At 35.9% G+C, this 22,146-nt stretch overlaps 4 protein-coding genes across 5 annotated transcripts in view; 1 reads left to right on the forward strand and 3 right to left on the reverse strand.

Moving 5' to 3' along the window:
* abcc6a (ATP binding cassette subfamily C member 6a) overlaps nucleotides 1-1,668 on the forward strand; it is a 33,418-nt gene extending 31,750 nt beyond the window's left edge. For both annotated transcript variants that reach the window (XM_039689129.2, XM_089133839.1), the window contains one exon: nucleotides 310-1,668. In XM_039689129.2, the coding sequence (XP_039545063.2) occupies nucleotides 310-418 (109 nt within the window). In that variant the 3' untranslated portion in view covers nucleotides 419-1,668. The remainder of the gene's footprint in view (nucleotides 1-309) is intronic.
* A 32-nt stretch (nucleotides 1,669-1,700) lies between these two features.
* Nucleotides 1,701-6,690, reverse strand: sumo3a (small ubiquitin like modifier 3a). Its single transcript, XM_039689128.2, has 4 exons — nucleotides 6,539-6,690; nucleotides 5,471-5,599; nucleotides 5,161-5,232; nucleotides 1,701-2,844 (listed from the first exon to the last, which is right to left on the reverse strand). The coding sequence occupies exons 1-4, from the start codon at nucleotides 6,557-6,559 to the stop codon at nucleotides 2,782-2,784; spliced, it is 285 nt and encodes a 94-aa protein (XP_039545062.1). The 5' UTR covers nucleotides 6,560-6,690; the 3' UTR covers nucleotides 1,701-2,781.
* Nucleotides 6,691-7,941: 1,251 nt separating this feature from the next.
* pttg1ipa (PTTG1 interacting protein a) lies at nucleotides 7,942-13,187 on the reverse strand. Its single transcript, XM_039689610.2, has 7 exons — nucleotides 12,795-13,187; nucleotides 12,280-12,332; nucleotides 11,060-11,168; nucleotides 9,720-9,822; nucleotides 9,373-9,438; nucleotides 8,657-8,703; nucleotides 7,942-8,241 (listed from the first exon to the last, which is right to left on the reverse strand). Exons 1-7 carry the CDS (start codon nucleotides 12,994-12,996, stop codon nucleotides 8,195-8,197), a joined length of 627 nt encoding a protein of 208 aa, XP_039545544.2. The 5' UTR covers nucleotides 12,997-13,187; the 3' UTR covers nucleotides 7,942-8,194.
* A 3,789-nt stretch (nucleotides 13,188-16,976) lies between these two features.
* The window catches only part of myo10l1 (myosin X, like 1), a 62,162-nt gene continuing 56,992 nt past the window's right edge, over nucleotides 16,977-22,146 (reverse strand). Inside the window, exons 38-40 of the mRNA XM_039689465.2 lie at nucleotides 21,184-21,663; nucleotides 20,077-20,268; nucleotides 16,977-18,539 (exon numbers count right to left, since the gene is read on the reverse strand). Coding sequence (XP_039545399.2) covers nucleotides 18,435-18,539; nucleotides 20,077-20,268; nucleotides 21,184-21,663 — 777 coding nt within the window. The 3' untranslated portion in view covers nucleotides 16,977-18,434. The remainder of the gene's footprint in view (nucleotides 18,540-20,076; nucleotides 20,269-21,183; nucleotides 21,664-22,146) is intronic.

The raw sequence follows: 22,146 nt of genomic DNA on the forward strand, positions 1-22,146 counted from the left end.
TTTACAAGTTAGTTATGGTAATTTGTTTGGTGCCATACTCAGCGTAGAAATGGCATAACGTTACTACAAATAAAAAATAGGCACGGACTAAATAATAAAAAGGTGAATTAGCTGCTTACCTTCATTATGAATTAGATGCATCACATTTCACGCACTAATTATTATTATTTTCATTTTACTCAATTCTAATGCACACAATAGCTTGCGTAATTTAAATATTGGTGGTCTTCACAAATGTTTATCATTGCTCAGATATCTGTAATGTGATGTTTCATCATCAATACTAACGCTGCAATTTTTTTTCCTCAGGGTTATTGTTATGGATAAAGGACATATCGTGGAGATGGATTCTCCAAATAACCTTATTGCAAAGAGAGGCCAGTTTTACTACATGTGCCGAGAAGCTGGACTCTTATAAGACATCCACTGTCTTCTCGCGCCCTCTTGTGGTGAAAGCAGAGAACCTGCACTCTGTTTCCAAGTTCTCAGTGCAGAACAGAGACATCCCAACAACACAACTGGTTCTTTAAGAGGGAAAAAGACCAGACACTTGAATTACACTTTTCTCCACAAATGAAAATGGTTTGCTTGATCAATCTGAACTAAGCTAAGACGTGTTTACTCAGGTTTACTGCCATCTCCATGAGCATAGTAATTCCATGAAAGTCTTAAGAGGAATGAGGGAAAAGCCTTTGCATTCCGCCAGAAGATAAACATTGGCGCTTAGTGTTCAGTGGAAATGTGTAGCTGATGGAAACCTGTAAATGTTGCACATAATTAAACAGACACATAACAATTAGGGAGGAAACGGTGTCTGTTCTGTCTATGCCATAGTCATACCATGGTGAAAGAACGTGAATGTGAATAGCTAATTTGCTAAAGTTGTTTTAAAGTTAATTTTGGTTTTATAACAAATCAATGAAGACAATTCTATAAGCTCTAGTGGTTTCATAGTTCTCTTCATAGACAGTTATGTGAAAAATCATGTAAGATATGTTTACAAACATATTGCCACATATACTTGACCTGAAATTCCCTGAAAAAGTCCAGACTCGTTTTCAGACACTAATTAAAGCTTTTAAGAGAGGATTTGGGGAGAAAAACAGTACAGTTGCCCAAGTAGGATGTGGTGTTGTTTTTTTCTTTTTCTCTCAGCCAAAGTAAACAAACAAAATGGACAATACTGGCTGGATGAGAGAGCATTCAATCTGTACACAGTAAGAGTAATATTAACTGCCGACTGCTTATTTTATAATATTTCAAGAAAATATTGTTCACTACCATTCTGAAAGCAAGAATTTTTTTTATTTAGCAGTTTTGAAAAATCCCAAATCCTTTTACAAGCATTGTTCTCTGTAACTGTAGATTTTTAGAAATATATTTTTATCTTAAAAGTGGACATGAACGACACTGCATCTCATCTTGTAAGACAATGCAACAAGCTACATGTGTGACAAACAAAGTGCCGTTGTGACACTCCAGAATTTATTTATATTTTATATTTAATCTTTGACACTTCATCTCATGTTTTATATGTTTATACATGTAATAAGTGTGTATAAAGAGACTTCTGACATATTGCTAAAGGATGCATCATTGTGCTTTTCTACAATGCTTTGTATTTGAAAAGACATGCTGTTAAACAATTACTCTGTGGACATGGAAAAAGCCTCAGCAAAAAAAAAAAAAAAAAAAAAAAGTACCAAACTATATTTATTGTTTACAGTAGTAAAGGACAAAAAAAATGTACATGTCAATACAGAAGGATACCAACGTCGACCCTTAAAACCCTCTCTCCCTTTCAGCCGTATGAATTACAGTGGGAGGGCTAGAGATGTTAAAATAGATCAGACCAGTCCTTGTGAGCGATGACAGATACACCTCTGCAACAAAGCCTGAAAGGATTCCCTTTTGATTTGATTCAAGACCTGGTTGTAGATTTGGGATTTAAAAAAAGTGGGGAAAGAAAAAAAAAAAAGTTAAGGAAAAAGAGATGTATTGGTCCATTTAAGTCATTCCACTCTCCTCAACCAACATTTAAGAGGAAATGGAAATTTTTAAATGGATAGATTTCTACAGACATTTAAAAGTATAAACTTAGAACTAGTTGGTGTAATCCTGCCTTTATCAGCTAATCGAGTACCATTCTTTGGGGTTTGGTCCAGAAAGGGTCACTGTAAATTGTGTCACGTATTCCATCTCTTCATTTATAAACGACCAACAAGATGATCCACAGATCCCGCCCCTACCGTGAGCTCATACGAGAAGCGGCCCCATTAATAAGGCAAATGAATACTACACTGGTCGAACATATTTCTACAACACACAGGCAAATACAATCCGAGTTGAAACAGGCCTACTTAAAGCTCTTAAGAATTGAAAGACGAAGAAAAGAAAACAAAACCTACGCTTCTTCACTTTTAATAGGGCGAATACACTATGGAGCGGTTCCCTGCTGTGATCGGTCAGGGGGTTTGTCGAGTGAATCTGCGTTCTGAGCAACATAAAACCCTGCAGAAGTGGCTAGAGGGACCTGTGGACGATTGGAAGAACTGCGCCCTCTGGCAGCCTTCTCGAGCTTGCTCCCCCCACCACAGTAGCTGTCTAACCATTGCGCATATAAATACTGGAAAAACGTTTGTGATGCCGCACTCTAGGAAAGCTAGAGATGGCAGAAGAGAGACAAAGAGAGAAAGAGAAGGGGAAACAATGTGAAAGCATCTGAATGAAACATCATGAGGAATAAAATAGATAAGCGTGGGGTCCGGGTGGTGTGGAGTTTTAGCAGGAGCCGCCAGTTTGTTGCTGAAATACGTCGATCGTGTCCTCGTCCTCCATCTCCAACTAACAGGCAAACGAGAGAAAAAATTAAGTGACTAAGGTATGAAAACACTGTATGGCTTGTCACCTGTTCATTTTGGTTGTGTATGTATGATATGCGATATATATATAAATAAATGAATGAATGTGCACACTCATACACATTCCATCATCTGATCACATTTTGATAACATACAAGGGAGCATGATCATGGATTTCCAGTGTTAATATTGTTTATACCATGGTCTGGGTGAATACTCGATTCTGATTGGCTGCAGGGTGTCCGTTAAAAAGTGATAGAGGACACCTAGTAAAGTAGTTCTGGTGAAACTGCCCGTTTACCATTCGAAATTAATAAATAAATGCGCTGCCTACAACGGCTGTGAGTAACCATAGCAACAGGCAGTCACATGCTCTATCATCTAACGTTAGATATTATAGCCTAATACAACAATGAGCGACTTCGTGCTATTTCTTTTAACATTTATGGAGAATATGGAAACTTTGACGACTGGTATGCTGCTGAAGAAAGAAAAAATGTAAATAAAACGGAGAAAATTACGCCGCTGCTGCTCTGTACCATTGAACTCTATTGGTAACGACGTAACTTGCGACCATAGTTGGATAACGATGCTTTCGGGAAACGCACCCCTGAATGAGACCCTGCGGGAGTTTTACGCAGCTGTCCAGACAACCAAGGCAGGAGAAGGCTGAACGTTACAGCGTTTCAAGCCTAAGGAGCCTGAGGCAAATGACCTTCTCTTTGATCTGATTAATTTATTGCCCTCTATAACGTTAAGCGCAAATCGCTGGAGCTCAGAGCTAATTGTTTTTTTATTGTTGTTTGATTAATTGTTTTATGTGTAATAAAAAAAACTATGCCTACCTTTGTGTTTCATGAAAAAAAAAAATGCATTTGTGAACCTGAAGGGATACGAGCTAAGCGGACTATAAATATCTCCGGTTGCTGGATAAACAGTCAGTCAAGTTATTATTTGTAAAAACTAGATTTAGCCTAATTAAAATATAAATAAACTAATGTTTTATTTGGCAAGTGACCATGGTATAAGCGGGTTAATGCCCTCCGAGGTGTCCATTGTCAGGTTTTAATGGACTTCGGCGGAGGCAACCGTCCTCCGCTGCGCGTCGGCCGGTTTACGCCTCGCCGTCGTCCATTAAAACCTGACAATGGACACCTCGTCGGGCATTAACCCTTACTTAGTAAAACTAGTAAAGGAGTAGTTCACTTTTTTTAAAAAAAGCCTTTGCTCACCATCCAAGATGTCCATGTATTTCTTTCTTTAGTCGAAAAAAAATTAAGATTTTTGGTGAAAACATTCCAGGATTTTCTCCATATAATGCACTTTACTGGTAACCAAACGGTTCAAGGTCTATAAGACAGTTTCAGCGCAAACTGTTCAAAGGGCTTTAAACGATTCCAGACGATGAATAAGGGTCTTTTCAAGCGAAACGATCAGTCATTTAAAAAATAACAAAGTTTAAGTTTATAAGCTCAAATGCTCGCCTTGCTCTTTTCTGTGATGTGCGTTCGTGACTCTTCTGTTCAAACTGGTTTATCAAAATGAACGAATCTTTTTTCGTGTCATTTGGTTCATTCAACGAACAAAACTAACAAATTGACTCGGAAAAAGATTGGCTCATTTTGATGAACGATTTCGAACAGTAGAGTCACGAACGTGAATGACAGAACAGAGCAAGGCGACCATTTGAGGTTATAAAACTTAAACTTTGTTATTTTTTTAAAAAATTATCGATCGTGTCGCTTGATAAGACCCTTATTCATCGTCTGGAATCGTTTAAAGCCCTTTGAACAGTTTGCACAGAAACGGTCTTTTGGACCTTGAACTGTTTGGTTACCAGTAAAGTGAATTATACGGAGAAAAATCCTGGAATATTTTCATCAAAAACCTTAATTTCTTTTCGACTAAAGATTGAAAGACATGGACATCTTGCATGACATGGGGGTGAGTAAATTATCAGCAAAGTTTTTTTTAAAAAGTGAACAACTCCTTTGAACAATTTTTGTTAATTGAAACAAACTGAAATAGTAAAATGTAAACAGATGAAAAACTTATTTCAGTTAGCTGACAATGCAACAGTTCTAGTTTTCATTGAAGTACTAAAATGGAAATAAAAATAAAATACAGCTAAAAACAAACAAATAAAAAAGACTAATTAGAAAAAAACTAAAATTAAAACTCAAAATATAAAACTAAAAGCTCAATCAAAATATTAAAATAAATACTGTATTAGTACATAAACAATACTAAAGATAACACTGGGGATTTGATGGCAATAAAAAGGGGCACTTTCACTCACCTGTGCCGGTGTGTCTGTCTCATTAATTGGTTGCCCGTCAAATCTAAATCTAATCTGTCTTATTGACAAACCCTGAAAGAAAGCAATGTTTACAGTTTTACAATAACAGTCAAGAATGTGATATTACAGGTTTTAATCATTTTGTTCAACCATCATGTTCAACCTATAGTGATTTAGATATGTTTTGTATTGTAATTTCTCTGGTATTCAATTGATTTATTCCAAAACCACACTGACAGTAACGGCGAGACTCACAGCAACAACATGTATTTGATTATTTAACTTGTTGTAATTTCAGGAAGAGCCTTACCTGTCTCTCACAGTATGCTTTCATTAATTTACTGAGTGGCGTATGCCTTTTAATTTTGAACTGGACCACTGACCCATCCTGCCCGGCCACCTTCAGATTGATGTGGTCATTCTCTGTTTTCACTCCCTCCTGAAACAATAATAAAGTGCATGATGTTTGGTGAGATCAAGTGTACACATTTAACTTAAGATGCATGAAACAATCTTTTTATTTTAAATAAGCTACCCTCCTATGGCACATGGAAGTATGGTAGGAGGCCTATGGAACATCTTTTTACAAAGACGACAACTATAAGTACTGAACAACAAGGCCGAGTGGAAGTTTTTCAGAACTAAGTGAATTGATAAAAAGCGAATTATAACAACGTTCAGTACACCACGGCCACCTCTTTAACAATAACAGCAGTGCACAGAGCAAGGCGAACAATCCATAGAAACAGACATGCAAATGTAGGACCAGCTAGTTAGCTTTCTAGTCAAACATTGTTGCGGCTCTGTGCGCCATTTTTAAGCATCTGGCGCAGCGAGGTGCAACTCAGAACTCCATATCCGTAACCGAAAGATTACTCAAATGAAAGTTTGGAGGTGTATACTTTTGATTAACTTGGAATATACACTTTATCCGTTTATTTACCATCTAAATGGCGGACGAACATCGTGCACTACGACGCTCTTTTACATCCCGTAACGCTGTACTTGCGGCATTTCCTTACGCCAGTGGCGTAACGTGGCCGGTGAGCGCCACTTCGCGCTCACAAAGAAAAACCCGCAAACGCTGAATTACACCGGGGCGAATGCGCGGTAAGTACAAATTAATCGCGTACTTTGAATGAGCATCTGGTTAGCGGACGGTTGTAAACATGTAGTGGTGAAAACAGAAGCCTATAAAATAAAAACCGATGGCATTTGTATGAAAACAAGACAATGATTGCGTGCCGACCGCCTTTCTCCCGCACAAATGCGCAATCTCACTATCACAGCAAGGTTGTTTAAAATGTAACTGGAACTCGGCATCATCCGTTTTCAACAAAGCTTAAAAACACGGTCAATTTACAAATCTGAGGCTCACCTTTGGCTTGTCTTCGGACATTTTGCAGGTGTCTGTTGGGTCTGAATTATGGAAATATACTGAACACAAGATGCGCTCTCCACACAGTAGAGCAACACAGCTGCCGGCGGGAACGCGCTTTCCTTTACCTACTTTATCAACGATTGGTTGGTGCCTGGTCACATGACGTCCCTCTCATTCGCGGGAGCGAGCAAAGCTCCCCGCGAATTTCTAGAGATAAGCAGGCCCGAGCCCATCGAGCTCGTAACCGGCCTGCTTCCAGGAGCGAGCAAGATCCGCAAGCCTAATGGATCAGTTAATTTTATTTAAAATGTACATACATAACGCATTAACCAGAGGTAAAATATATTTCCTCATTTGTACACAATGATGCTCTGTGTTTCTTGGCCCAGTTCTGTTTGTGTTGTGTGGTGGATAAGGAAGCTGTCATTTCTGGCGTCTGATCAAATAATCCCATTGCAAGTATTGAAGAGAAAACAGAGAGATTGATAGCAAGTGCATTTTGATATTACACAATCATTTTCTGGTCACGTGTCGAAATGTTGGCTCGACCTAATTGCCCTTGTACTTTGTGTATACATGTTTTATTAGTATGCAGTCAGAAACGTAATATTATGCTGAATCCATCCCAGAAAACATTTTTACACAATTTTTGGTTGTGTATGCATCATTCTCAACCTTCAAATCTGTCACCAAGAATAGATTTGTTAATAACTACAAACTTGACACCCCAGGCCCCTACTAAGAGATATTTGAAGCCCTGATACCCATTTATGTGTAGTTTTTTAAATTCCAATTTTTTTTTTTTAAATCTATTTTATTTTTATAGATTTTGTCAAATTGTATTGACTATGATGTGAATTTATTGTGGATTAATTAAAACTGTTATGTTAGAGCTATAGACATTTGTTTTGGTAAAGGGTTTGCAGACCCCATAGAAAGTGAATTAAATAATAATAATAATAAAATAGTTCATATCAAAATGTACCATTTGTTCAAAAAAAAAAAATTCTATTAGATTTAAGGCAAAATAGCCAAGCAACTTTAAATATTTATTCATTATTTTATTCAATAAATCAATACATTACATCAGCAGACATTTATCAAGTCTATTAGGCTACGCAGAATAGAGTTCATTTGACTTCATATTATATTGAGGTACATGTACAAAGAATAGCTTAGGTTTCAGAGAATCCTTTACAGAGTAAATTTGTTATTATACTTTCATATTATGATGGGCAGTTTTTTAACAGTCACTGAACAGCCTAATCAGTATGAGAATGATATGATATGCAAAGTCCTGACCCTATCAATGCTTATGCAATGTGTTCTGTGTCAGCATTTTGATCTAACAGAATCTGACAAGAACAGAAATGAACAAATGAACATTTATACTTGTAAAATAATACTTAAAAGACTGTTTTAATAAATGAGTGGAATACACAATTTTTAACATTATATATAACAGGAGATTAAAAAGGCATAGCCTTTGTGGAAAATTGTGCCAAATAAAATAAATGAACATAAATGGACTTAGGTTGAATTCATCATTTTGAGCACAGTGGAATCTCATTCTTCCATTGATCCATTTTAATAATGTTGGCATAGACAGCAGATTGTCAAAATGTTCATCTATAAAATAATGCACCCATCATTTTAGTTGGGGTTTTCAAATCTGGCATAAGGACTTGCCCTGCTGAGACCTGATACAGAGAGACAGAAAGAAATAAAAAAGATAAAATTACATATATTAATCAAATATACAGCAACATATTTATTCTCAATGTTTGCCAATGTTAAATATTATTATAAAACATAAATATTAATTCAATGTACACATATACATTTGTTTACTGCAGAAACACAAGAGGTCAAATTGCATTATCACCACTAGAGGGAGCACAACTTCATAAAAACATGAAAATTTGACTAGTCATAACAAATACAATATATTTTAAAAAACATGCAGCTAAACCTATTTTTAAAACACTGTCATATGCTGCTTATATTTACAATGATTGACAGTTTTGATTTTATTTTTCATGCACTGCCAGCATAACAACCTGTTCAAATTCACTTATTGATGCAGTTTCTGAGATGAGGGAATTGTTGACTCACCATATTTTTGACGGATCTCATCGTGTCTAATCTTCATCTCAGTTTTTCTGTGGCAGAAAAACACAAGAACATTCCTTGTGAAATCACACACACACACACACACACACACACACACACACCCTAAAGGTATGTTGACAATCAGAGATGTTACAGCTGTAAAACAGGTTTCTCATAGGGCATCTTTTGTCACATCTAAGTTCCTCATAACATTATCTTTTGTCTGCCATTACAAATCCAAGGTTGGTACACTACCCATAATGAATCTGTGTGTGCATATCAGCTCTGGAAATAAAATAAGCAGTTTCTCTGGATTTATACTGTATGTATATGAGTTGTATGTATGTGAAAAACATATATATATATATATTATAAACTACTGACAACATTTCTTCCATATTTCAAGTAAAAACATTGTCATTTAGATAATTTATTTGCAGAAAATGATTACTGGTCAACATAAAACAAAAAGATGCCATGTTTCCAGACCAGTTAATGCAAAGAGTACATGTTTATAAAAGAAATAGTTCATAAATAGTAAATCCAGTGAAACTGCACATATTGCAGTGGTCTCTGTATATGCATGGATATAGACAGCAGAAATTAGAAAATGATACTTAATGAAAATATACATTTTTCACCTTTAAACTGGTTTTATATAATATCTTGAATTTCCTAATGTAATCTCTACTTTGAATATTAAAATTTGAATCTCTTACCTCTCCTCTTGTTTCGTTTTCCTCTTGTCTAACTTCCTGTTCATCTTGTTATCAAATCGACCAGATCTGTAAAACACACATTGTCCCACTTTGAGAAAGCTAAGTTGTTGAGCCATATTTATATGATCAAGAGGATCTTAGTTCTATTTTACCATTTCATAGAGATGCATATCAATATTCTCATTTATGCTAGTATGTGTAATTACAGCCTGAGGCAGGTGACATCATCTCCCCATAGTATTTTAAGACAACAAAATGGAGGGTGCGACTCGTTTGTCAGTCAACTATGTTATAAAAGGCCATGTGACATACAATAGGTCAAACACATTTCGTATATTCAGACTTACCCAGCATTCTCACACTTGCAGCAACAGAATAAACACACCATAAAACCAAAGATGAAGAGCGCTGCAGCCACTGACAACGTAATGATCAAAATCTGGAAGTTTACTGAATTTCACAAAAAAAAGAAAGTCAAAGAAAGTGTCAAAATATCATGGCAAGAACATGTTATTATGGTAACTAGTTGTGATAAATTAGTCATTTGGGCTAGAGAAAGGACTATAGTCCGCCTGATATTGTTTGTTTGTGACTGCTACTATTTTTAATTATGTTTAAGTGCCTGATTACCAATATGCATAAGCGTTTTTAATTGTTTTTTTTCTTCAGTTTTCTGACACAAAATTATTAGACATCAATAAAAACACATGAATTAAAATATATTAAGAATAATAATTCTAGATGTAACAATACTGAAATTCTGCTAATGATAAATATTATAAATCCATACCAAAAATTATTTTTAACTTAAAGCTACACTGTGTAAGTTTATTCTTAGCTAAAAACACTTAGTTCTTTCAAAAATATATGTGCTCATTAATGTATATTTAGTTCGTTCAAGTAATAAAGTATTCTCGTGAGTGTATAATATGCCATTGAAAATACATACGGGTAAGGGGTTCTAATGTCGGTCGCCATGTTGCCCCTCCATCTTGAAAGTACATTAGCCAAAGAGGGACATACCCGTTAATTCAAGCTTCGCCTTTCGCGTTTACTTTTGAGTTAACACTCATGGACGAGGTCGAACTGGAAGCCATGTTAATCTTGGACTACATTGGCCACCGTAGGAGTTAAAACGAAATCGGAATTGAGAGGAAACAAAACTAACATTCACTGGATGGTCATATACCTTTTCACCACTAGATGGGGGTAAAAATCACACAGTGTAGCTTTAAAACAAATGTAAGCTAAATTTAAGTATTAGACTTGTAAAAATGATTATCTGAATTAAAAAAAAATGTCTTGATTGCCCAAAGTTGTTATGTCATTTATATGGCCACACATTTATTTTCATCTACGTTTTGGGCAATTTCTAATTGATAAGATCCACGTTGCTCTACAATGTAAATTACACACTCACACCCCAAATGTTCTTATCTAGTTACTTAATAGAAACACACATTAAAAAAATAAAAGAAAAAATAACAGCTTCGTTTTCAACATGGGTGTGTGTAATTTAGGTTGTACAGCAAAACATTCAAGTATAGTCAAGTTATGTTTACCACAGACCCCATTATGAAAACCCATAGGAAAATCTATGGGTTTTTTTTGACGTCATCCCTGCACCACTCTATATTTCCGTATTTGAGCAGGTTTTTCAAGAAATAAAAATGAAAACATGTCTTACTAGTGCAAAGGCCCCATCGAGCATCATTCAGTGGGCAGAGGGAATGCGGGGGCAGGATGGTTTTGGCTGGGTATGTTACACACTTTTTAGTTGGGATGCACCACAGACACTGAAAAAATAGATTGAAAACTAATATTATTACATGCATTCATCCTCTGTAGGTTCAAAGCTCAATATATTTTGTTCCCTGAATTGAGGGTTGCAGATAGTCACAACAACAATGCTGCTGATGATGATGGCAATGACATCAGCATTGACATTGATGGGAATCTTGATACTGATGGAACTGTGAGAAAAACAGCCGTGTGTGCGTGACTGAAGCCTATAAAGCTTTGAAAAGAGTGAAGCGTGACACACTGAAGCGTGTCAAAGGTTTGTTGAATAAATATGGAATGTCAGAATCACATATCCTGACATCTATCGCTAAAAAAAGATACTAACAATTCAATCCAATGGATAACATTCTGGCAAGGTTCTCTCGAAGTTATGAACAAACGTTCTTCCAGTAACGTTAATAGATTAATAAAGGTTATCTGGTGTGCAATAATGTTCTCAAAACATTACCACAAAAACATGATTTAGTTGGACATTTATCTAACATTTACTTCAGAGAACAATCAAAACTAATGGTCCCAAAATGTTTGCAGAATGATAAAATGTAATGATTTCATAATGATTGATTAACAGTTTTAAAACATTTAAAAATCTGGATGTTTTGAACATTCAGAGAACTCAATGGGAACTTTCCCAAAACATTCTTTGAACATATTTTTTTTGTAAACTAGAGATTAGCAAACATTACTAAATAAGCAGCTGACCTGAATAGAGGTGGCCTTTGTAAATACTTGACTGACTTTGGAAAGGGAAGTGCACAGGCTCTCTCAAGTGAGTCTGAGCTCTAGAAAAGAGAGTATAAAGTTGTAAGAGTAGAACAGACCAAACCTGTTCCACAGGTGAGGTAAGTGATCCTCTGATAAGTGTATTTAAAAAATCCAGCAACTCACTGAGTTCATTATTTCCTTGTCATTTACACAGGTCAAATCTCCCTCCTTCCTACTGTAGCATATTTACACTCGTCCATATGTTTGTGTTGTAAGTAAACAGTGAACAGAGAGTGAATAAAACAGGCCAGCCTGCTTTGTAGACCAGTGACAGGCAAAAATATGTATTAAATAAACAAGTAAATATCTAGAGAGAGACAAAATGTCATCCAAACTCACATTCACATCTTCCAAGCATGTTTCACAGCTTGTTCCATTCTTGCTCTCACAACCTAGAAAAAGTGAGAAGAGTGAGAGAGAACATGTTAGTTAATGCAGAAATGAATGTGACTTAATACATTAGGCAACAATTAGACCCTTTGAGAGACAGTGGTTGCCTTGGCCATCCGTAGTTATGAAACAGACTAAAGCAACATGGGAAATCAGAGTCAGGCAGTTATTTACTAGTACAACATTGTCTTCCAGGGGAATTAAAGGGTTAAACAGCTTATATATGGCCACAAAAACACGCGTATTTTTACTAGATTTTTTGCCCGTTGTAAAACAACTATAGTAATAAAAAAAATGATAGTAATGATTGATTCTGGTTATTGTAATCAAAGGACATACATTTTAATTATATGTCTATGTAAATTCAACAACAGTGAAACTAGAGGATCTAACGCAAATTAAACACAAAAAAAAATGAAATCAAAATTTTGATAGTAACAAAATGTCTAACTTAGTTGTCTTACTTGGACGTGGTGGTGGTGTAGTCGTTGTAGCTGTACTTGTAGATTGAGTCAATGTCTGTGTTGTTGAAGATTGTGTAGAAGTTGAAGATTGTGTAGAAGTTGAAGATTGTGTTGCATTTTCTGTTGCATTTATCTGTGCTGTAGTCTGTGCCAGTGTAGAACTCAAACCAAAGAGAAGCAGGACGAGAGGAATACAATTCATGTTTTCTTCTTTAAATGAACGAATACTTCAATAAAATGGACTCCTGTTTTGTTTGTAATATATATTTTTTGCCTTCAAATATCTCCCTTTATATCCTCAGCTTCAAACTTCATCCGAAACCGTGGAACAGGTTTTGTAGTTTTGTTTCCCTTTCACCTCAAATACAATACCTACCTCGGCGAAGGCGTGTTTTTATTAATATTAAGTACATAATACAAAAGCTGCTTAGTAATGTTCCAATGACGGTGGCTTGACGAATGAATATTAAGTAGTTTATGACGTCCCAATGTAATCGTCCAATGAGGAAATTCTCGCTCATGATTATTAAGCAGCAAGCCGACTGAATCGGCTGTCGCAAGTCTGAAAACGGTGTAAGGTTTTAAATAATAATAATATAATAATAATAATAATAATAATAATAATAATAATAATAATAATAATAATAATAATAAAAAGTCAATAGACTGAGTCAACGTTTCCTTCCATAATCTCTATTTTTCCATGCATGTATACAACAAGAAATTACTCTTGTAATTAAGTAGCCTATGAGAGAATAAGTGGGAATGAGATTTTTAGAAAAATATCCTTAAATGATCAATAAAGAATAACGTCAACATATAAATTAAAAAGTAATATACATATAAATAATTTGAATTATTTTGATTATTTGTATATGTATTTACGATGTAAGGGATATTTAAGGATAGTTCACCCAAAAATGAAAATGTTGTCATCATTTACTCACCCTTATGTTGTTCGAAACATGTATGAGTTTATTTATTCTGTTGAACACAAAAGAATATATTTTAAAGAATGGTTGTAATCAACCATAGACAGTAATCAACAGACAGTAGCCATTGACTTCCATAGGAAATAATAACATGGGAGAAAGTCATGGGATCCATTAAATGTCTGGTTACAAGCATTCTTTAAAATATCTTATTTTGTGTTTAACTGAATAATACAGAGAATACAGGTTATTATATATATACTATTACTAATACACGTTTGGAACAACTTGAGGGTGAGTAAATGAAGACAATTTAAAAAATTTGGGTGAACTATCCCTTCAATAAAACGTAACCAGATGTTTTGGCACCCTCTGGTGGATAATACATAAAACACCACAAGAAGTTGTCAAGCCTGCAAGAAATTAAAATATACAAATGAAACCACAACTTGCGATAAATTACAATAATTTATTAAAGCATTTTGTAAAGCCAGTTACAAAAGAAAACTTTTTTTTCTCAATATTTTAACAAGCACTGTTCTTTTTTTTTTCGAGAAAGCTATAATTTAGAATATTATAACAATGGCAATGAGGAAATTACATTCAGGCCTTACTACTTGCTGCCTGCAGCTGAGCAAGGACCCCAGTGTGAATGCGTGAGAGAGACAGAACCAACCGTGCTATGTTTGTGTGGAAGTGTATTGTTCATCATTGTGTGTGATCATAGTATGTCTATGATTGTGTGTGTATGAGGCAGAGTGTAAGGTAGCACCAGAGTCTTCTCAGATCGATGCTTTAAATTTGAAACACAACCTCTTAGCACACAACTAAGTTACTTCAACACATCCCAGTTGACTGGGAACGTTCTGGCAAGGTTCTCTTAAAGTTATTAACCATTTCTCTTTCAGAAATGTTAATAGAATGTTCTTTATATTTATATGGTTAAGTTATTTGGTCTTCATCATTCTTAGAACGTTTTTTTTTTCTAAAACCTGTTTTGCCTAACCTACTTCATTTTTCAGATAGTTCTGAGAACTAGTAACGTTAATAGTTCAGAGAAAGTAAAAGTATAATGTTCCCATAGTACTTGCATAATGATAAAACATAGAAAACATTCCATAAATGTTTTCTCTATACATACGGTCTTCATAACTTAATGGGAACTTTAGCCAAACGTTCATAGAACATGTTTTTGTTAGCTGGGTGCACCAACACACTGTCACAAGAAATTCAAATCTTTCCACTTATTCCTATCCATTTCTTCACAGTGCTCACACAATTCAATAGTGTCTGCAGAAGCTGCCCTTTAATGCTGATCCACTTTAATGGTTCTGGAAAGATCAGCATTAAAGGGAGACCCCTACACCTTCATTTCTCCAATTATCACTATAACACTATCATAACAGATAAATACAGCAAACCCTCACCCGCCCCTTCCCATTCAGTTTCTTAAATATAACAATATTGTAATAGAAATACCCATACACATGACATAGCCCCCTAAATTATCTTCATCATACATATTCCACCATCATTATCCTGGTTTCAATTCAGACATACAGTACACACATTCACAAAAGAACTTGCATTACACTGACAAATATAGTTGCATATCAAACAGCAAAATTACACAGGTACTGTCGCAGTTTACTTCAGGATTATACTCACATAAAAAGAAAAACAACAGGCATACTCAAGACTCATTTTGCCAGTGGATGATGATGCTCTTTTTTGTGTTGTGGTCCTCTGTTATCTCTTTTGTCTGTCATCTCTCTTTGAATGAAACCTTGCCAGGAATGCCAGCAGAGCTCCATCATGACATGAAACACAAGAAAAGACTGCTATGGCCATGATAAAATGCCAGAAAGCAAAATAAAAAAATGTCATCAGAGCAAAGATCTTCAATAATGTGTCTTAATGTCTGTTGTGAAATGAGATGTTTCGGGTCATTTGTAAGGCTGACTCAGGCAGTTCTTGTAAAGACAAGATGGTCACTTCACCTGTGATTTGAGGGAACAGATCTGCAAGATGGTCAGGGTGCACTTTAAAGATCACAAGGCTTTTACAGTCCAGTAAATGGGTGTAATATCAATGCCTGCACATTGTGTACATCCTTAAATTATTTATATGCACATTTTCAGGATTCAAAGACCCGCTTGACTCAGTTTGTGCTGGTTTTTCTTTGTAGTCAAATATGATGACACATATTCTAGTTATATGAGATTTCAAATTGCAAAGATTACATATTCTGCTCAAAAGTTTGGCGTCGGTAAATTGCTTTTGAAAGCATCTCTTATGCTCACCAAGGCTGCATTTATATGATCGAAAATACAGTAAATCAAATATATTGAAATACAATTACAATTTAAAAGTAATATTTTCTATTTTAATATAGAGATAAAAAAAAATTTCAGCAGCCATTACTCCAGTGTACTTCAGAAATCCATGTTGATTTGGTGCACAGGAAACTACATTATAAAAAATGTTAACGGATTTTTTGATGGAGAAACATTTTTGTAACACTTTAAATTACTTTGCTGTCACTTTTTGATCAATTTAATGCATTTAAATAGAAGTATTAATTTCTTTCAAAAAAATAAATAAAAAAAAATACGGTACATATTTACAGTATATATAAATATATACAGTAAATATAATTATATATACTGCCCGGACAAAAATGTTGCTGTTTGGATGTAAATAGGCAAATGCTTTAGAGTCAATAATAGAATCATTATTGCAGAGGTGCACCAAAAATTGATGCACCTCTTGATGGGAAAAAATGTTGTGATGTTATTTCCATCAAGAGGTGCATCAACCAATTTTGGTCAAGATCTTGTAGATCTCTCCTTCAGCACATCCCAAAGACTTTAAGGTCTTTACTCAGCACTGCCAATTCATGTGTGAAAATGTCTCTTCATGCTCCCTCCCAACCATTCACAATTTGAGCCTGATGAATCTTGACATTGTCATCCAGGAATATGGACATATTTGTGTTTTTATAGTTGTTTAAGAAATGAAAACCTACAATACACACTCCATCAATTAGGGTAAGAAGAACTGTAGCCAAACATATTACATGCTAAAAACATAATAATCACTGCAATAATGATCCAATCACTCAAAAACTCTTCAGCATTTGCCTGTTTAAATCCAAACAGTGACTTTTTCGGCCAAGCAGTGTATAATACCGACCCCAAACTTATGAATATTACTGTATGTAAATAAGATATCTAGCTTAGCGAGATATCTAGCTTAGCGTTCTGAATAAGCAGTCATATTGTTTATGACAATACTCTGAATATTGTCATAAAGTGGGCTCAGCATTTTTACATCAATACTGTAAAAAAAATGTCGTAGTGGAACAGGCTCTTATAATCATTGGATCACATATACACATTGAAACAGTACAAATACATGCTTATTGAATCTAGACTGCTGTAGCTTAATACTTGACAGGGCCTCATTTCATTGCTTGCATTGGGCAGACCTGGTTATACTTGCACAATACTTAATAACCATTATCCGATCCCTGTCTGTAAAAGCAAACAGAGATGCCTAGAACCTGCACACTTTTTTGTTGAACACTCGCAATCACCAGACTGGTCACAATGCTTTTGTGCATTTTGTTACACGGCAAAATAATGAAACACGGAAACATTGCAATTACTGTAAATACAAATATTTTAGACAGTATCAAATGTAACACTTTAGCATATGTATTAATAGACTCTGGCATTTAATATAAAATAGGACGTTTGTTGCATTGATAATGTGTGAAATATGAGTTGGCGTGTGGATGATATCAACATACCGCCGGCCCGAGATATACTGCGATCTCATTGGCTGACTGACTCCAGGTGGCCTCTTCTGGTTGTAACTACACATTTTTGGAATCAACATATAAATAGCACACATTTCATTATATTATAGTAGATGTTTTATCAGTGACTAATATTTTTGAAGCGACTGTGCATGTTCCTTCCGACACCATCAGCCAATCAGTGCTGCCATGATGTCATGGCATTTCCTGCGGCTCCAGACAGCGATGTCACTTGGCATCTATGGCTCAAAATAACCTGTAAGTGATACTGAGCGGCAATGAGCAAAGATGGCGACCATGAGCAAAAATCGCATATTTCTGGGGGGGGTCCTGCACCAGCCTAGCAGCTGCCATTGAGCTCAGTGTGGATGTTAATCCATAGCTTTCTCCAGGCTGCTTTCTGAACGGCCTCCAGCAGTCATGGCTTTACAAAATGTATGTGCTCCACAAAGCATACACCTGTGTGTGTGAGTGTGTGCAAACACAAGCACAATATACACACCTCAGTAAAACTACCAGTAAATGGAGTTGTAGGTGGTAGGCGGATAGGTACAACATCACTGACTGAAAACTGAGGATGGAGAGAAGGGAACAGAATGGAGAAGAGAAGAGGAGACAAGGAAATAAATAAGTTTGGTCATAAGTCAGAGTGCTGGCAGTGAGGGGTGGGAACATTGAGCAGGTTACCAAGCTTTGTTGTGCTTCGTAAAGGTGAAATTGGTCCAAATAAATATGTGTGCTGTTGTATTTAGGTTGGGTCAGACAGAGGATTCCAGTATTTCTTCTCTGCTCTCCTTCTCTTTTACCATTCATCAACAGTCAGTAGTATACCTCACTTTCGTCACATTGTGTTGCTGGACATTTTCGAGCTCTGGCTGTTGTCGATCACCTCATCCAGGCGCTGCTGTTGCTGGTGATGGACAGGATGCTGCAGCGCTTTTTGACGATCATGTTGATGTATGCCTTCATGATCTTAGTGATTTCACCCACCTTAAAGCACACAACAAACACACTGGTTAATCTTTAGTTAAAAATCACATGCTAATCCTTCAGAAGCCCTAGATTCAAAGATTTAATTAAGTATCTTAATTTCTGTTGTAATATAGTGCTGCGTCCCAATTCGCATATTATCCGTCCTAATTAGTATTCAAAAATAGAATTAGTACATCCCAAATCGTAGTATGTGTTCCAAAGATACCCGGATGGTGTACTATATCTGGTCAGAATCCGAAGTGCAGATCGATGTACACTCTAACGGCTAATATTGCCCACAACCCATCGCGAGTTGGACAAGGATTCATAAAGAACTACAAACACGAGTGAAAAGTGTTAAAAAAACTACATACATGGAGGACGCGCAAGTCCAGCGGTTATGTAGAGGGGTTTAGATAAAGGGGTTTGAGTGATTAATTATCAGTGTCTAACTTGAGAAAAATGTATTTATTCAATGTTGGCTACATTATATTGCATCTGCAGCAGCATTGTGAACTTTTGTAAAGATACGTTTAGCCATTAACCTTTAAAAGCATCATCATATTCAAATTGAAAATACATGAGGAGTCTCCGCATGAAAGACCCACAACTGGCAGGTGAACGTGCTACAACATTTCTCTCTGAAACGGTAAGAAATTAGATTGAATGGAGGATTTTAACTGTGAATAGATGATTGACAGGGCAGTTTATGGTAACCAAATGCACATGACAGAGCTGTCTGTTAAAGATGACGAAGTAGCATGTCCCAATGCTTCCCTTACACATTCAGAAGTATGTACTTTTTTTTCACAAAAAGAGAACATACTTTTAGGGCGTGGTGTAACTAGGCGAAATGGGACGCAGCCTGAGTTTATAAAGTTGGTTTAGCAGTTTTTTTGAAAACAATATGGTCACTTAACCTGTGATTTAAGGGAACAGAAATCTATCTACAGATATGTATAGACAGGTTGGTCAAGATGCACTTGAGACTTTCACAGTCCAGTGCCTGCACACTAAAAACTTTTCAAAATCAGAATTTTAGGTTCAGTAAAGTTTTATTTTTAAAAAGAAAATTAATACTTTCATTTAACAAGGATTCATTAAATTTATCAGTAAACGCATTAATAATGTTACTAAAGTCTATTTTAAAAAAGCTGTTGTTTTGAACTTTCTTTTTACTTATTATTGTTTCCACAAACAAATATCAAGCAGTACAACTGTTGTCAGCATTATACTGTAATAATACCTGTTTCTGGGGCAACAAATCAACATAAAAAAAGAAATTCTTTGCAATCACAGGAATAAATTACATTTTATAATTTACTTACATAGAAAACAGTTATTTTAAACTGTAATATTATTTCACAATATGACTGTTTTTACTGTATTTTGATAAATGTATCCTTCCTGATCACAGATCTCTTCTTTCAAAAACAAATCTTCCAAATGCAGTGTACATCCTCATAAGACTTGCATGCTCCTAAAGCTTTTAAACAACCAATTTAACAACATTCTGCAGCACTTAAATTATAACAGAGACACAGAAGCGTGTTACCTGAGACGTCTCGAAGAACATCTCCCTTTCATCAACAATGATTTTGTATGTACTGGGTTGAGGTGCTCCGAAGAAAACGATGTGCTCATACTGAAAAGTTTCGAGTGGTTTGGGTTCGCCCCGTTTATACACAGAGACGTTTTCAGCACTGACGCCCAGCCACAGGTCATGAGGGAAGCCACCCTCCTTACACTGCAGACAGATATATAAAAACACAAACACATGTATTTAATAATGTCAATTAACATTACTGAGACATTTCCTTACTGACTGCTCTCATAATAGTGGAAGATCTAAAAATATCACTGCTGAAAAAGCAGCTTAGACCAGTCTGAATTTCATGAATCCTGGCTTATGATGGATTATGTGTGCAGTATGTAAACCCTTACCATAACTAGGCTTACAGTTTATGATGCTCAGTGCTCTTTTGGCTGTTTAAATGTAAAATTTAACTGTTGAAGTTGGTCATTCAACATGATTTTTTGGGTAAAGTTGGCTAAAAGTTTTTAGGATTAAAATAAAATGATAAAAGTTTCTTTTAATTTGAGTATATTTCTATATTTCTAATTGAGTTTCTCTAGATGGCATATGGCACACACTGATTGGCCTCTGCTGATTCTGCAGCCAATGAGACTGCTTGCTCAACATTTAAATAGTATGGTTCAATGTTCACTGCTGGCTAGTCCTGGCTAGTCCCAGCTCCAAATGCCTAGATCTGCTACAGGATTTATATATGTCTATTTATGCAGTATATAATACATGTTCAAAGTTTGTGTATCTAATAGCACTCTAGTCTGCCATTATATACATTAGATACAAGTCTAGTCAGCTACAAACAAATACATTAACATTGCCTTACATATATTCTTTAACATGCCAAAACTACTCTCTGATTGAAATCCTGCATTTCCTGACTATTTACAGGAAGTAGTAGAGGGTAGTAGTCAATAAATGTGTCCCCCAATAGTGGTCAACAAATATCAGTAAACCCTACACTTCACCACTATGGTGGCCCAACAACGTACATGGTGTCGTGATACTCTAAGAACCCTTACTGATTTTTGTAATCCTACCACAAGCCCAGAGCCGTAAAGAAAGGATTCACACCTCCACATCAAACAGTGTAGACCCATATCCCGGCCACTCTTTGATGATGGTCATGTAACCGAGCATGGCCTGGTGCTGAGGCATGCCCTGTAGACGACTCCATTTCTCCAGCACGCTGGTCAGTGTGGCTGACATCTCCTCCTTTACAAACATCTCCAGCATATGTTCCTCCTCCACACGCTGTTTCTTCAGCGATCCTGTCTTGAAGCTGCGTCTCAGCGTCCCGTCCAGGAAGTTGGTCTTCCGGCGTTCCAAAGTGTGAGGTCCCTGTCCTGCTATACCAGCCCCAGGTACTCCGGCCCCCCCTGCTTTAGAGGACTGTAAGATGCGTGTTCGAAGTCGTCCTACGGGGTAGACGCTGCTCAGGCTCCAGGGCGTACGGGCCACATCACCATGGATGTACTGCAGTCGCAGGGCTGCTAAGTGCTGAAGGGTTTCCTCAGGGGCTGGGAAATGACCACTGATGAGACTCTCATGAGCCTAAGAGAGATTGTGAAAAAATAGGGAGAGAGATAAGGTTACTGGTTTTATATATAAGGTTATATATCTCAAGATCTCAAATATATAAATTACTGGTTATATATAAGGTTGTATATGAAGAGTTCAGATGCAAAAGCCTCTAAATGCCATTTGAAATTTTCTTCAAGAATGATAATTTGTATCAAGCTTGTATATTTAAGTTCAGTAATTTCACTTAAATGGCAATGAAGATTACCTATGAATTGCCATTTAAGTGAAATTACTGAATTTAAATATACAAGCTTGATAAAAATTATTATTCTAGAAGAGAATTTCAAATGGCACTTAGAGGCTTTTGCATCTGAACTCTTCATATATACATCTAAATATATATATATATATATATATATATATATATATATTTACTATGAAGGACCATATTTTTATATATTTATGACAAAGATATTCTTATGTGACCTGAAATGAAGTGTGACATTGCAAAGC

Source organism: Pimephales promelas, chromosome 8 (assembly GCF_988280905.1).
Source record: "Pimephales promelas chromosome 8, fPimPro1.hap1.1, whole genome shotgun sequence".
In the NCBI taxonomy this organism is placed as follows: domain Eukaryota; kingdom Metazoa; phylum Chordata; class Actinopteri; order Cypriniformes; family Leuciscidae; genus Pimephales; species Pimephales promelas.